The sequence below is a fragment of the Schistocerca americana genome, chromosome X, assembly GCF_021461395.2.
Source record: "Schistocerca americana isolate TAMUIC-IGC-003095 chromosome X, iqSchAmer2.1, whole genome shotgun sequence".
Taxonomy (NCBI): Eukaryota; Metazoa; Arthropoda; class Insecta; order Orthoptera; family Acrididae; genus Schistocerca; species Schistocerca americana.
Window position 1 is genome coordinate 36307338 of NC_060130.1, and position 14459 is coordinate 36321796.

Below are 14459 nucleotides of genomic sequence, written 5' to 3' on the forward strand. Positions count from 1 at the left end.
TGTCCTAGCTTCAGTATATTATTATTCATACTGTGTTTCTATCTAGCCACTGGGTAAGATCTTAGGAAAAGAAGTGAATAGTCCAATTTACTTATCCATTAGACGCAACACACGGTAAATCCTGTAAGAAGGATAACTCTATTGATTATCTTTTCCTATAAACAGGACTATCCGTCCACAGTGTATTTTATTTGGAAACTAAACTAAATTTTAGTAAGAGGGTTATACGTGGCAACATAGAGACAGGGTTTCTGTTATTTACATAAAAGCATACTAATATCATAATGGTAGTGTTACAAGGTCCTATTAATGTGTGGTCATCACATTTGTTAAATGTCTCACCACATTCCTATTGAAACTATTTACTCTTCTTGTAAATAACACCTATGACAAATTTATACAAATGTCCACTAAGACTTTGCTCGTCAACTTTCATTTAGGTAACAGCGATCTTTTAGATGTATTTAAATCAGTACTGTTAAGAAATACTGACTAGCTTTATTTTCAAGAATCTCAAGTTTAAGTTATACATACTGTTATCCTCCAATAAGAATCATTGGCCGATTCTTCATCTTTGACAGGTTCAGTATGCCTGCAATGCAAAACATTACCTTTTGTATTAACACATGAAATCCAATTTTTAAATTTAATAAATGCTTATACAAACATAAAGTTTCTTCAAAAAATGTATTTCTGACAACTTCCTGTCACAGATAATTTTCACTGAATGTTTCAACCCAGTTATATTGCTGATGAGAAGCAAATGTTGATCTTTTCCCTCTCTTCCTTCACCATCTCCTGTTTTGTTCGCCTTGACATATTTCTACCAAAAAGACTACCCCAATGGATCCACTGCTTATATTTAACACACAGTAAATTCAGTGCAAATATTTCCTTAACACAGGATGTGCATTGACGAGCTTGAATTAATCAGAAAAATTTAAACAGATACTAACCATTCCACAGCTCTTACAAAATACTTGCATTAAGTAATCATCAAAGCTACTTTTTCTACAGCAAGAGGACTAACAGTCAAAATGGTGCTACATGCTACAGGCAGTGCAATACAATTTATTTTACTCATTGCTACAGCAATAAATGTACTTATAAAAATATTCAGACTTAGACTATAATCAAATACAGAGAGAGAAAATATTCTAACTAAAGAGATATAGCAGCCATAGGCAGAAACAAATAAAAAAACTGATACTAATCTTAGCTTTGAGGACCAAAAGGTTTCTTCATCTGGAAAATGTAAAAAGAGAAATGAGACTGTTCAAGAAATAAGGATGATAATTTAGGATCTTGAGTCATGGAAGATGGATGGTTAAATCAATGAAAAAACTAGACTGGACATGATGAAATTCAGATGCGAAAGAGCAGCAGATGATGTAATTTTAAATGCTGAGAAATAAGATCTCTTCAAGAGGAGCCACCAAAAGGTCAAATAAGTGAAGAACAAGCTGAAAATACCGGTAAATGGGTTAAAATGGCGGCAAATAGATAAACGAAACAGAAAGATAGTGCTGAAGAACAGGCAACCAAACAACAACAACAACAACAACAATAACAATAACAGCACATTGTAGCAATATATAATAGCAGTCCCACAACATCTGGAGGACGATTTTCCACTAACAGAACAATAAATTCATGAAGCCATCAAATCATTCCAAAACTTCAAAGCAACAAATGAAGACTCCACTACAGCAAAATTATTGAAATAGTCAGAACACACAAATGATCTACAACTGCTGTTTGAGAACATTTGGAAAGCTGAAGAGATTATTGAAAGCATTAATCCACAGCTATGAAAAAAAGGGGACACACAAAATGTCAACAATTGCAGAGATGCCTGACTTCTGCCAGTGGTATACAAAATATTATCAAAAATTCTCTGGACAGAGTTGTAGAAACTTTAGACAAATAACTGGGAGAATCTCAAGGAGCTCTAGAAAGGGAAGACCCTGCACAGAACAGATGTTTATTAGAAAATTGATAATTCTCCACAGACTGTTAATCACCAAACCAATAATAGTATCACGTATTGGTTTCAAGAAAACATTTGATTTGGTAGGCAGAGAAATTATGGGTAAAATCATCAAAGAATTTTGTGTTAAAGCAAACATAATCCTCAAAACACTAGCAAATAGGGTGACTGAAGCTAAATTTATGGGAGAAGTATCTCAACCATTTGAAATAAAAACTGGTGTTAGACAAGGGGACAGTTTATCACCTTTACTGTAACACTACATTCTAGAAAAAATAGGAAGTTATTGGAATTTGGAGAAAAAAAAATCACAAAATTGAACCAATAGTTTTAGGACGAAAAACAAATGGATTTAAGGTAAACTGCCTGGCTTCTGCAGATGATTCTGATATACTTTCAAAAAATCTGACAGACAGTTATTAAAAGAAATCTTTTGGAAGAAATAGCATAGAGAGCTGGTCCCAAAATTTCAGCCGAAAAAACAACATTGATGACAATTTCAAACAATGCATCAACATTCTTAGAAAAACAAAAATGTAAAATAGCATTAGTAAGTAAATTTAAATATATTGGACAAACTGTACAACAAAATGGACTAGAAGAATTAACAGTAGATGTAAGAGTCAGCAAACTGGAGAGAGCAAATCGTTTGACAAAGGATATTTACAACAAGAAATGTACAACTAAAAAAAACAAATTTAAACACTATCCCACAGTGGTATGACCAGGATGTTTACATGGATGAGGATGCCTAATGATGAACTATAAGCTGGACAGAACAGAGGTTCCACAAAGGAGCATTATTAGAAAATAATGGTTGCAATACAAGCTACAGATGGCTGGAAAATGAGAAGTAATGAGGAGATATACAAAAATTTTGAGAAAATATCAGAAGTAATGGCTAAAAGAAGATTAATCTTTTTTTAGAGACCTCTACTGAATGAGTAGTTCTGGAAGAAGGAATCAATGATAGCATGGATTACAGAAATAAGAAAGAAACAACATCAAACAATCAGAAATAATAGAAAGAAACCTTTTTACAGATAACATACTGAATGTAAAAGGATCATACCTCTCCAAGATCAAAATTAATTTCATCCCTCTCAATAAGACTGTGAAAACTGGAAATAAATTTCATAAATATGATACTGCGAAGCTCAAAATCAATCAAAACGTAATGGAACAATGCCACCAGTAACTGACAGTTGAATCCCATAAATGTGCAGACATTGCCTCCATGATCCAACAAGCAGCTAATACTACAATCCTGACAGCTAAAAAGAGGAATCATACATGGTGGAATGAGGTTTGTGGTGAGGTGGTGGCCCAAACAGCAAGTGCATGGAAATAGTGGAACTCTACCAGGAGACCTGATGATTTTGATGTATTCCATGAAGTTCAAAAATATGCAGCCAGAACTCTACTGCATGAGAAACAGCAGTTAGAACAGATCGATCAGCGTTTCCAGATAAACAATGTCAGAGACTTCTATCAGACGTTCAAATCGAATTTGAAAGGATACCAAGCCCCTAGTTTTTGTTTTAGAGACGAAAATGGAAAGCTCAGTGTTGTGTACATAGTTCCGCGTATTCAGCGCGTACACAAATTTCCCACTAGAGTGCGCCCCGCTAAGCACAACAGCGCAGGCGCAGCACTCGTCCATCTCCCCACTACGAGATGGCGCTGCCATAGAGACGGACCAAATTCTGCTTCCGCCGATCCGCGTATTAATATGTAACGCAGCCAATGAGATTGCTGCTAACATAGAACACTTTCTCCTCGCGCATCACACTCACGCAGTGATACATGAACGTGCGAGGTATTATAACGGGTGTAAAGACCTTCGATCAGTCAGTCTGCATTTGTCTGCACCAGTCTGCATTAGTCTGTACCAGTCTGCATTAGTCTGTACGAGTTCTACAATTGTCTGTGCCAGTCCATAGTCAAGATCCAGTCTGCGCCTAATAAGATTACCATATTCCTGTACATAGCCATGAAGATAAATGTATAGACACTTTTGTCAAGTATCCGAGATATATGTAAGAATAAGATTAACGTACCAATACCAAAGGAACTTCAGATTGTCAATTGTAAATAGCATCCAGAACCAAGTTAAATAATTTTTATATTTGTTATTATTTTAATAAATGTGTGTGAAAATTAATCAAGTTCTATTTAAAGTTGGTCACCATCAATCTGCTACTCTAAGTGTGCAAGTGGCATTTCTATCGTCTGACCTAATGGCAGAAGATAAACATGCCATGATAAGACCACGAGACATATTGCTGACACTCGCTTACTTCGTTAGAGCAACAAGTCAAATAATCTGATGGTGTGTGTACTGAAGGTCTTACAGTACGCACACCACACTCGGCCTGACCAACAAAGAGAACTGCAAGATAATGTCTCGTTACTTTGAAAACCTACTTAATTGTGATGAACCGAAAGAAAGATTCCCTGTATGTGCCCCAATCCACAAACTACCCCTCATCTCCATCTAGTAAAGAGGAGACCAAAGAGATCATCAACAACTTTAAGAATAATAAGGCAGCTGGAGAGGATTCAATAGTGGTGGAACTACTGAAGCTGGCAAATAATGAAACTCTAGATATACTAGTCCAACTTTTTGAGGAGATCTGGAGAGCTGGGATGATACCAACTGAATGGCAGTCAGCTTTAATCCATCGTATACACAAAAAAGGTGATAAATAGAATGTCAATAACTATAAGGGTACCTCATTAGTATCTGTTCCATATAAGATTCTCTCCAAAGTGATACAGAATAGAATAGAAGATCATTGTAACCAACTGATTGGGGACTATCAAGCTGGTTTCCGAAAGGGCGATTCTTGCGCAGAACAGATCTTTAACTTGAAGAACATGATCAGGTACAAAAAAAATTGGAAAAATAACTATGTGGTCATATTTGTTGATTTTCAGAAAGTATATGACTCCATCGACTGACAGGCAGTAATGAATATTTTGGAAAAGTTTGGGGTGGATAATACATCAAGAAAGCTGATCAAACAAACTCTTACTAACACAGTGTCAAAAATTAAATTTATGGGTGAGGTATCTGAACCTTTTCAATTGTGTCTTGGAAAAGGTCATTCAAGAGTGGAGAAAGTTATTAGCCCAAGGAGAAACAAATGAAGAGTGGTTCAGACTTGGTCCTAAGAACAAAGGGGTGTGCATTGGCTGCTTAGATTTTGCGGCTGACCTAGCCATTTTTGCTAACAACATAGAGTCAGCAGTCAACAAGATAAATAGGCTGTCAGAAATTGCTGAAAAAAGTTAGACTCCAGATCTCTATTCAAAAGACAAAACATATGACGAACATCTGTGATGGACCTGAATGGATGATAACCAACCTGGGAAAAAATTGGATGAGTTAAGAATTTCAGGTATCTCGGTGAAGTCATCCACCTGGAGAATGGATTAAAAGAAGAAGCAATTGTCGGGATGAGGAAGTTAGACCAAGCATACCAACTGACAAAGAATACTTATAACAAAAAGTCTATGAGTATATGGGCCAAGTTCCAACATTATAAAACCTGAGGGCTTATAAGCATCCAAATCTTTGACCACGAATAGACAAGGTAAGCTGAGCGGCTGGAAAAGCGTGAGTGTAGGATATTAAGGAAAATCCTAAGGTAATAGATGGGTCGATGGACAATGGCGAATGAGAGCAAATGAGGACTCGTGCAGCAAGACAGAACCTATCACAGCATCCATTACGAAGAAATGATTGTTATTTTATGGTATCTCATGAAAATGGATGGTGATCGACTAACAAAAAGAATATGGAGTTTCATCCCATCTAAGAAAACGAGGCCGAGATGGTTCAAAGAATGTGAAAAAGATCTTAAGCAGATTGGTATCTCAGAGAGAAATTCCTGAAAGGAACAAATTTAGAAGATTGGTGACCAACTACCAAGGTTTTAACATGGCATCAACATCCGAAAGACAGTGAGGACCATTATCTGAAGAGCATAAAAAGGCACTTCTTGCAGGGGCTCAGAAGATACCGGCAGGAAGTCAAAGCTGGAGCAAGAACAAGACCTGGACACTAGAGTGAAGTCGGTTGTTACCACGCAGTCCGTAGAGACTCACCTCAATAAAAAAAATAAGTAAATAAAAATAAAAGGCTTTCAATGCAGAAGAAATAGGGGATTGAGAACAACACGAATAGAATAAAGGGGGAAAAACATGAGGAGGAGATGGACGAGTACTGGAAAAACAGGAGACGACAAGGGAAGAAGAAGAAGTGAAGTTATTACATGATGAGAGATGGTGATTGGATTTGATTTGATTCAGTTTTCATTACATACACCGAAAAAATGAGATGATTCTCGAGGGTGTGGAACATGTCAGAATGTATAACACAAAACATTTTAATATAATGAATACTACCCTGATCATTTGTCATGAGATTGTCAAAATAGGTGAATACAATACAATAAACTGGAAAAGCTAATATTTACAGAATTAATACGCTGTCAGAATGAAACATTGTTATGCACTATTAATAAATTTATCATACACAAAATACCTAATTTTGACTGTTGCAACCAAGTGCTGTCAAAACTTATATCTAACATATTTTTACTTAAGCTGGCCTAACAGTCTCTGTTAGGATATTCTTCTATAGAGTAGAAGGCATTGCCTATCAAAAAGTCATTCAAACTCTGTTTAAACTGTGCTTTATCTGAAACCAAGTTTTTAATGGTTGCTGGTAATTTATTGAAAATGTGTGTTCCTGAATATTGGACCCCCTTTTGGACCAACATAAGTGATTTTAGGTCTTTATGTAGATTTTTCTTATTCCTAGTATTGATAATATGTATTGAGCTACTTGTTGGAAATATAGATATATAACTTGCAACAAATTTCATTAAGAAGTAAGTATACTGAGAAGCAATGGTTGGAATTCAAAGTTCCTCGAATAGGTTCTACACGATGTTCTTCAAAGACTGGTCCCAGATACTCCATTGCACCATTCACCGAACCTGATAACCCCGAGCCATCAGTAACAAAAATTAAGTCTTGCTTAAGAGATTTACAACACTACATGCACTTGTTACCAAAGTCTCATTTACTTTTAGAGCTATCTGTTCCACTTCCTTTTTGGCCCCACTTCTCTCTGTCTTCACTATATCTGAAACAGTTCTTATTTTGTTGCCCGATACAATTATCATTTTCTCTTAATAAAGCTACTTCGATTTCTGGATTACTTGATTCAATATTTTGCAGTATTCTTTGTAATGCATTACAATTCTAATATCAGAAACGTTCCTAGATAGTAGATACAGTCTCCTTTTTGCCCCACATGATATCTTTATTCCTTGTATAATCCATGGTTTATCTTTTGACTTCTGTGTGATCTGAGTTACCTTTAGGGGAAAACAATTTTCAAAAGAGGAGGTAACTTTATTAATAAATGCTTTGCATTTTCCATTTGAGTCAGGTAAACATCTCTCCAGTTCATGTCTTTGAGCAATTTCCTGAATTCCTCAATTTCTGGCTTATTTATTATCCTCCTGTACTCAGATTCAATATTTTTTTATCCTGACAAGTTTCAACATTTAACACAAGATGCTGCACGTCGTGATCAGATAGTCCATTTACTATTGGTTTTGTGATATGACGTCTTTCCCCTAGATTTGTTCATAAAGATATTATCAATAGCAGTCTCAGAGCATTTACATATCCTAGCTGCAAAGTTCACAATAGGAACTAAATTGAATGATAATGTTAAAAACACCAGCAACCACTATTTCCCCTTCTTTTGTTTTTTACACAAGCTATTCCTTTCGCTTTGTGAAATGAAGCACTGCCTAGTTCCAAAACACAGGACTACTATGACAAGGTGAAATGTTCTCAGAGTGCTACATGTATGATAGTAAATGTAATCAGCACTATAGTTGTTTTCTGAGTAGTTATGCTGTGTGTGTTTCATTCAATCAGATGAAATGGAATAAAATCATCAATTTATTTATTTGGGCTCTTTATCACCAAGATACATTCAATGTTGGTTGAGGTTTATCTTTTGAATTCACTCCAGTGTAGATTGTCAAAATTTTATCAGTTGTCAATGTACTTGTAACACAGTTTCCGAATTTACTGCCATCCAGGAAAGTATCGCACTCAAATTATTCTCAGAGACTGAGAGATGGCTGAAACCGAGAGCAGAAAGCTCTGACATATTTAGTGATTAATGGAATATATATCAGAAAGGCAGGTTAGACACTGTAGGAGAGGGAGTGTCCATTGTCTCTATTAAGGTCAAAGCTGATTGTGACAGTGAAGTTATCTGGTTGCGTATAACAAGTCTAGGTGAAATCACGTAAATTAATGGATAATCAGCCACCCAGTTCTGCTATGACAGTTTTGGAGCCATTCACAGAAAGTCTACAGACAGTAGCACGTAAATACCTAGATCATGCAATACTAGTTGGAGGTGAATTTAGCCTACTGAGTATAGATGGTAGCCTATGGCTTCATTGCAGGGGGTGCAGTCAATCTTGTGAAGCACTTTTGAATGTGGTTTTCGAAAATTGTCTTGAGCACCTAGTTTGCCATGCCACATGCAATGGAAATATCTTAGACCTTGTAGTTACAAACAGGCCAGATATCATCAATGACTTCAGCATAGAGATGGGGATTAATAATCATGATAACATCATAACAACTAAGGTTACAAAAATTAATAAATCAGTCAAGAAGGCTAGGAAAATGTTCATGCCAGAAAGAGCAGATAAGCAGATGTTAGCATCTCACTTAGACAGAACTGACATCACTTAGTTCCATTAAGATGGACGTAGAGAGATTATGGTCAAAGCTTAAACAGATCGTGAATTGCACTCTCAACAAGTCTGTACCTAGTAAACGAATTAAGGATGCAAAAGAGCCACTGCGGTTTAACAATGAAATTTGGAAAATACTGAGGAAGGAAAAGCTACTGCACTCTTGGTTCAAAAGAGAATGCCAAATGGCAACAAGGAAAGGTTACTACCACTGTCATACCTCAGCAAAAGATCTGGCTGAGAAGCAGGGGAATTTATTGTCCTATGTAAAATCACTAAGTGAGTCAAAGAATTCCATCAAGTCACTTGACCAGTCTGGTGTGGCAGTAGGAGATAAATGTTTTAAATTTTGCATTTAAGAAATCATTCATGCAAGAGAATCATATAAACATACCGTCATTTGACAATAGCACAAAGACACCTAACAACAATCACCACAAGAGGCCAGCACTAGCACAAGTTGTTCACATGATATTCGTTGGACTGTTGCCTGTAAACCCGTCCCATGTCAGCGCTCTTGGAAGAGAGCTGTGGCAGTGACACGGCTCTGTTGTTGTTCCTGTGCAGTGATCTGCAAAGACGCGACGGTACGGGACGGGGGGTCGGGTCGAGATTCAAGCAGTGATTAAATACTTCATAAAGAAAGGTATGAAAGTGAAGGACATTCATGCCGATTTCCTGAAAACACCAGGGGACTCTGCTCCTTTGTCTTCAACTGTTGCCAAGTGAATAAATGAATTTCAATTTGGTCAGGAGAGCTTAGATGATGATCATCCATGAATAGGTCAGCCAAAACGTGTCACTACTCTAGAAATCATTGCAAAAGTCCGCATAATGATCAAGGAGGATCACCAATTTAGAGTGCATGAAATTGCTCACGCTTGCCAGATGTCATCTGAAAGATATTCACAAGATGGGTGCTGCGACTCTTGACGCTGTGTCAAAAACGCATGAGAATGGACATATCACAACAAGTTTGGCCTGTTTTAGGAGAAACAAACAAGATCTTTTGTGCTGGTTTGTGACCACGAGGAAACTTTGGTTTACTACTATACCCCAGAGACAAAGCAACAATCAAGGCAGTGGAAACATGCTGAATCTCCGCCGCCAAACTCCTTCAGCGGGGAAGGACATGGCGTCAGTGTTCTGGGATGCGCCACCAAATTCCTTCAGCGGGGAAGGGCATGGCATCAGTGTTCTGGGATGAGAAGGGGATTCTGTTTGTACATTATCTCCCCACTGGGCAAACAATTACTGGAGAATACTATGCTAACCTTCTGGACAAATTGCAACAAATGATATGCGAAAAAGGCCAGGTTTAATAAGGAAGAAAGTCGTCTAGCATCAAGCAAATGCACGCTCGCATGCATGTACCACCGCCATGGTAAAATTACACAAACTAAGGTATGAATTGTTGCCACACGTGCCTCTTCCCTAAACTTAAAATTTTTCTTTGTGGATGAAGATTCACTTAAATGAAGAATTGATAGCCTGAGTTGACAACTATTTTATAGGCCTGGAGGAAAATCATTGTCGAGATGGGATCGAGGTATTGGAACACTGTTGGACCAAGTGAATTAATCTACAAGCAGGGTACATTGAAAAACAAAAAAGTTTCAGTGACATAAGTACATTTTTTCTATTCTGTTTCAAGAACTTTTCAAACCACCCTCGTAAGCATCCCCGACGCCTGAAATAATTAAAAACAAATAAGTCGCCAGTTGCAGATGGAATCTCAATTTGGTTTTACAAAGAGTGCTATATGGCACTGGACCCTTACTTAGCTTGTATTTATTGTGAATCTCTCACCCAGCAGAAAGACCTAGCAACTGGGGAAAAAAATACAGAGGCGTCTCCTGTATATACGAAGGGCGAAAGAACAGACCCGCGAAATTACAGACCAATACCCGTAACATCAGTTTGCTGCAGAATTCTTGAACATATTCTGGGTTTGAATCTAATCAGTTTCATAGAGACCAATAAGTTTATGTCCACAAATCAGTACAAAGCATCGCTCATGGGCAACTCAGCATGCCCTTTTGTCATACGACGTCTGTTCAAAAAATTCCAAAACTTTGTCCACAAAATTTTCTATGCTTATCTTTTAATTACTATGGATTGTCTCCTTCGAAATACTCTCCTCCACAATTGATACACTGCTCCCAATATCATTTCCACTTCCAGGAGCAGTCTTGACACACCTCTTGCTGGGTCGCATAAAGTGCCGTCTGCGAATTTTGTTTTATCTCATCTACCATTGCAGAACTTCATCCTTTTCAACTTTGGAAATAAAAAGAAGTCTGCAGGGGTCATACTATTCTCGCAAGGAACATCTCATTCTCATTTGTGAGATCCAAAAGTTTTTTTGGTCTTGACTCATGAGCCGTGGAATGAACTTGGCGGCAACACAATGCATTCCAAGATGCTGTGTCATTTCATAACATGATCCAATCGAAATGTTACATTCTTCTACAATCTCTCAGACAGTGTATCTTCGACTGCCGCACACAATTTCTTTGACGTTCCTGACACAAGCGTCATCAGGGGACATCTAAGAGCGTCCTGAACAAGGATTATTTTTGACTTTTGTAAAGCCATTTTAAAACGTGTGAATAATACATAACACCAAGTATGGCTTAAGCACTCATCGCTATAGGCTCCCTGCATCATTTGGTGTGTCTGTGTAAAGGTTTTCTTGAGTTTCACGCAAAATTTAATGCAGATGCATTGCTCCTCTAACTTTGCCATCACAAAATTCACAAACCCAGATTCCATATTTCTTGATTTCCGAGAAGCATTTGACATAGTGCCTCACTGCAGACTTTTAACAAAGGTACAAGCACATGGAATAGGTTCCCAGACATGTGAGTGGCTCAAAGACTTCTGAAGTAATAGAACCCACTACATTATCCCGACGGTGAGTGTCCATCAGTGACTAGGGTATCATTAGGATCATTCCAGGGATGTGTGATAGGAGCGCTATTACTCATATTTTCTATGTGCATAACTGATCTGATGGACAAAGTGGACAGTAATCTGTGGTTGTTTGCTGATGATGTTGTGGTGTATGGAAGGTGTCATTGTTGAGTGATTTAGGAGGATAAAAGATGACTTGGGCAAAGTTCCCAGTTGGTGTGATAAATGACAGCTAACCCTAAACGTAGAAAAATATAAGTTACTGCAGATGAGTTGGAAAAACTAATCCATAATGCCAGAATCCAGCATTAGTAGTGTCATGAATGAAGTCACATTGTTTCAGTATCTGGACATAACGTTGCAATGTGATATGAAATGGAACAAACTTGTGAGGGTCATGGTAGGGAGGGCGAATAATCATCTTTCGTTTGTTGGGTGGATTTTACTACAGTGTGGCTCAGCTGTGATGGACATCACATATAGGATGCTAGTGTCTGGGATCCACAAGGGGTCGAATTAAAGCAGACATTGGGGTAATTCAGAGGCAGGATACTAGATTTGTTAACAGTAGGTCGAAACAACAACATACAAGTATTATGGAGATGTTTCTGGAACTCAAATGGGAATCCCTGGAGGGATTTTGAGGAACACTGTGCTGACTGCAGAACAATTCTGATTGCACCAACATACATTATGCGTGAGGACCACGAAGATAAGAGACGACAAATTAGGACTCATAGAGAGGCATATAGACATTCACTTTTTCCTCAATCGATTGGCAGATGGAACGGAAAAGGAACTGACTACAGTTGAAATAAAATTACTTGATAGTTGGCACTTCAAACGCCAATAAGAGTAGTCAGCGTCACACTTGAACTGTCTGCTGTTGCCAAACTCCACCAAAATTGGCCAGTCACTTCCAATTCCTGGTTCAGCATTCTTTCTTGATGTATTTGTATCCCGAATTACGAGCCCGACACTTTTATTATGTATTTCATGACACGCGATAGCTACACCAAAAACAACACACATTAACAATGCTAATGAAAGACACACATTTCATTCATAGCACTAACCAAACACTACCGAATAACTCAGCACAAGGTGTAATTCAGTATCATACATATAGTTATCATATTCACAGAGATCATCTTACATTAGATAAGCTTTTCACTACATTGTGTGAAACTGAAATTTTTAAGGTTGCAGTTCATAGTTGCAACTGGGTCACTACATTCACATATATAAATACTTCATGCAGTGCTGTGGCATAGCACAATGGTTGGCAGATTAATCTAATGTGTAGCATGTCGTAGGTTTGAATCTCATCAATGTAGCAAAATTTTTATTTCTAAATCTAACCAAAAGAGTGTGATTATTATTTTCATTCAATTAATTGGTTTAAATGTATTTTTTTATTTTTAATACTTTGCTGCATCATTTTTCATCATTGTTTTGACTGTTCTATTTGGTCTTATTTTTCTTCCTGTCACTATTTCTTCATTTGGAATCTGCCTCAGTCATCTATAATCCACGAACAAGTGCCCACATGGACTGTTCACTTGTTTCTAACATGGCAGCATGTGCAGCTAGAGTAAGGATAGTTACAGGTAACAAATGAAACGGAGAAATTTTAATTTGCTTTCAGCCCTGAAATTGAGTTTTTGTTGTCTTGAGTTTACCCTTAAGCGTTAGCTTTAATCGCCATGAACAAAGCGATCATGATATTAGTACTGCTGCAGACTGTTGACCACAATTTTCTCGGCTGGGTTAGGACACAAGTTTACAGTCAGGGATACAAAACGGGTCGTCTTCCCCAGTTCAGTCACTGGTCACTTTAAATCAATAGTCGACAGAGTATCCAACATTTCTGACATACCTTGCACCAGCCACTAGAAAAATTGCTCTGTGTTAAACGTTTAACATAATTTGTGAAGTGAGCCGCTTGTTTGTTGTCACCTGTAACCAAACGGTAGCTGGTAGCCAATGTGGCAACATTGTTGCGGCAAGTGATTGATGTCAACTATCAAGTAATTTTATTCAGACTATTGTAGTGAGACAGGGTACCTTCTGCCATGCACCATATGGTGGCTAGTGGAGTATGTATGTAGATGTGGAATCAGTCTTTCCTTCTCATCCCATCTGGAAAGTCTCCCCTGATCTGCAGTTCTGGGTAACTTTCTCAAAATCTACAATTTTTCCTAGACCTATCCTTCACCCCTCTTCCTTCCACTTCAACCCTTCTGCCTGAAGAATGAGCTACTGGCTCTGAAAGCTTGCCTAATTATAATCTTCTTTTATGTGTGTGTTCTGCCGCCACTTAGCAAGTAGATTGTTTATCTATCCAATTCAATTATCATGTAACCAAAAGCTGCATTTAACACACCAAGTCTCTTTTACCAATCACTTTTAATATGTCCTACAGAATGTACTGTCTATCCTGTCCTTTTTTGAGATTACTGTTTTGTTGTACTTTTCTACAGGCATCATCTTACTTATTAGGAGTCAGTTCCTTCATGTTGTTGTTGTTGTGGTCTTCAGTCCTGAGACTGGTTTGATGCAGCTCTCCATGCTACTCTATCCTGTGCAAGCTTCTTCATCTCCCAGTACCTACTGCAACCTACATCCTTCTGAATCTGCTTAGTGTATTCATCTCTTGGTCTCCCTCTACGATTTTTACCCTCCACGCTGCCCTCCAATGCTAAATTTGTGATCCCTTGATGCCTCAAAACATGTCCTACCAACCG

The 14459-nt window shown here is 37.7% G+C and overlaps 1 protein-coding gene across 1 annotated transcript in view; it reads right to left on the bottom strand.

The window, feature by feature from the left end:
* Positions 1-536: 536 nt before the first annotated feature.
* LOC124555017 (molybdenum cofactor biosynthesis protein 1-like) overlaps positions 537-14459 on the bottom strand; it is a 56060-nt gene continuing 42137 nt past the window's right edge. The window contains exon 7 of the mRNA XM_047128762.1: positions 537-592. Within this exon, the coding sequence (XP_046984718.1) occupies positions 537-592 (56 nt within the window). The remainder of the gene's footprint in view (positions 593-14459) is intronic.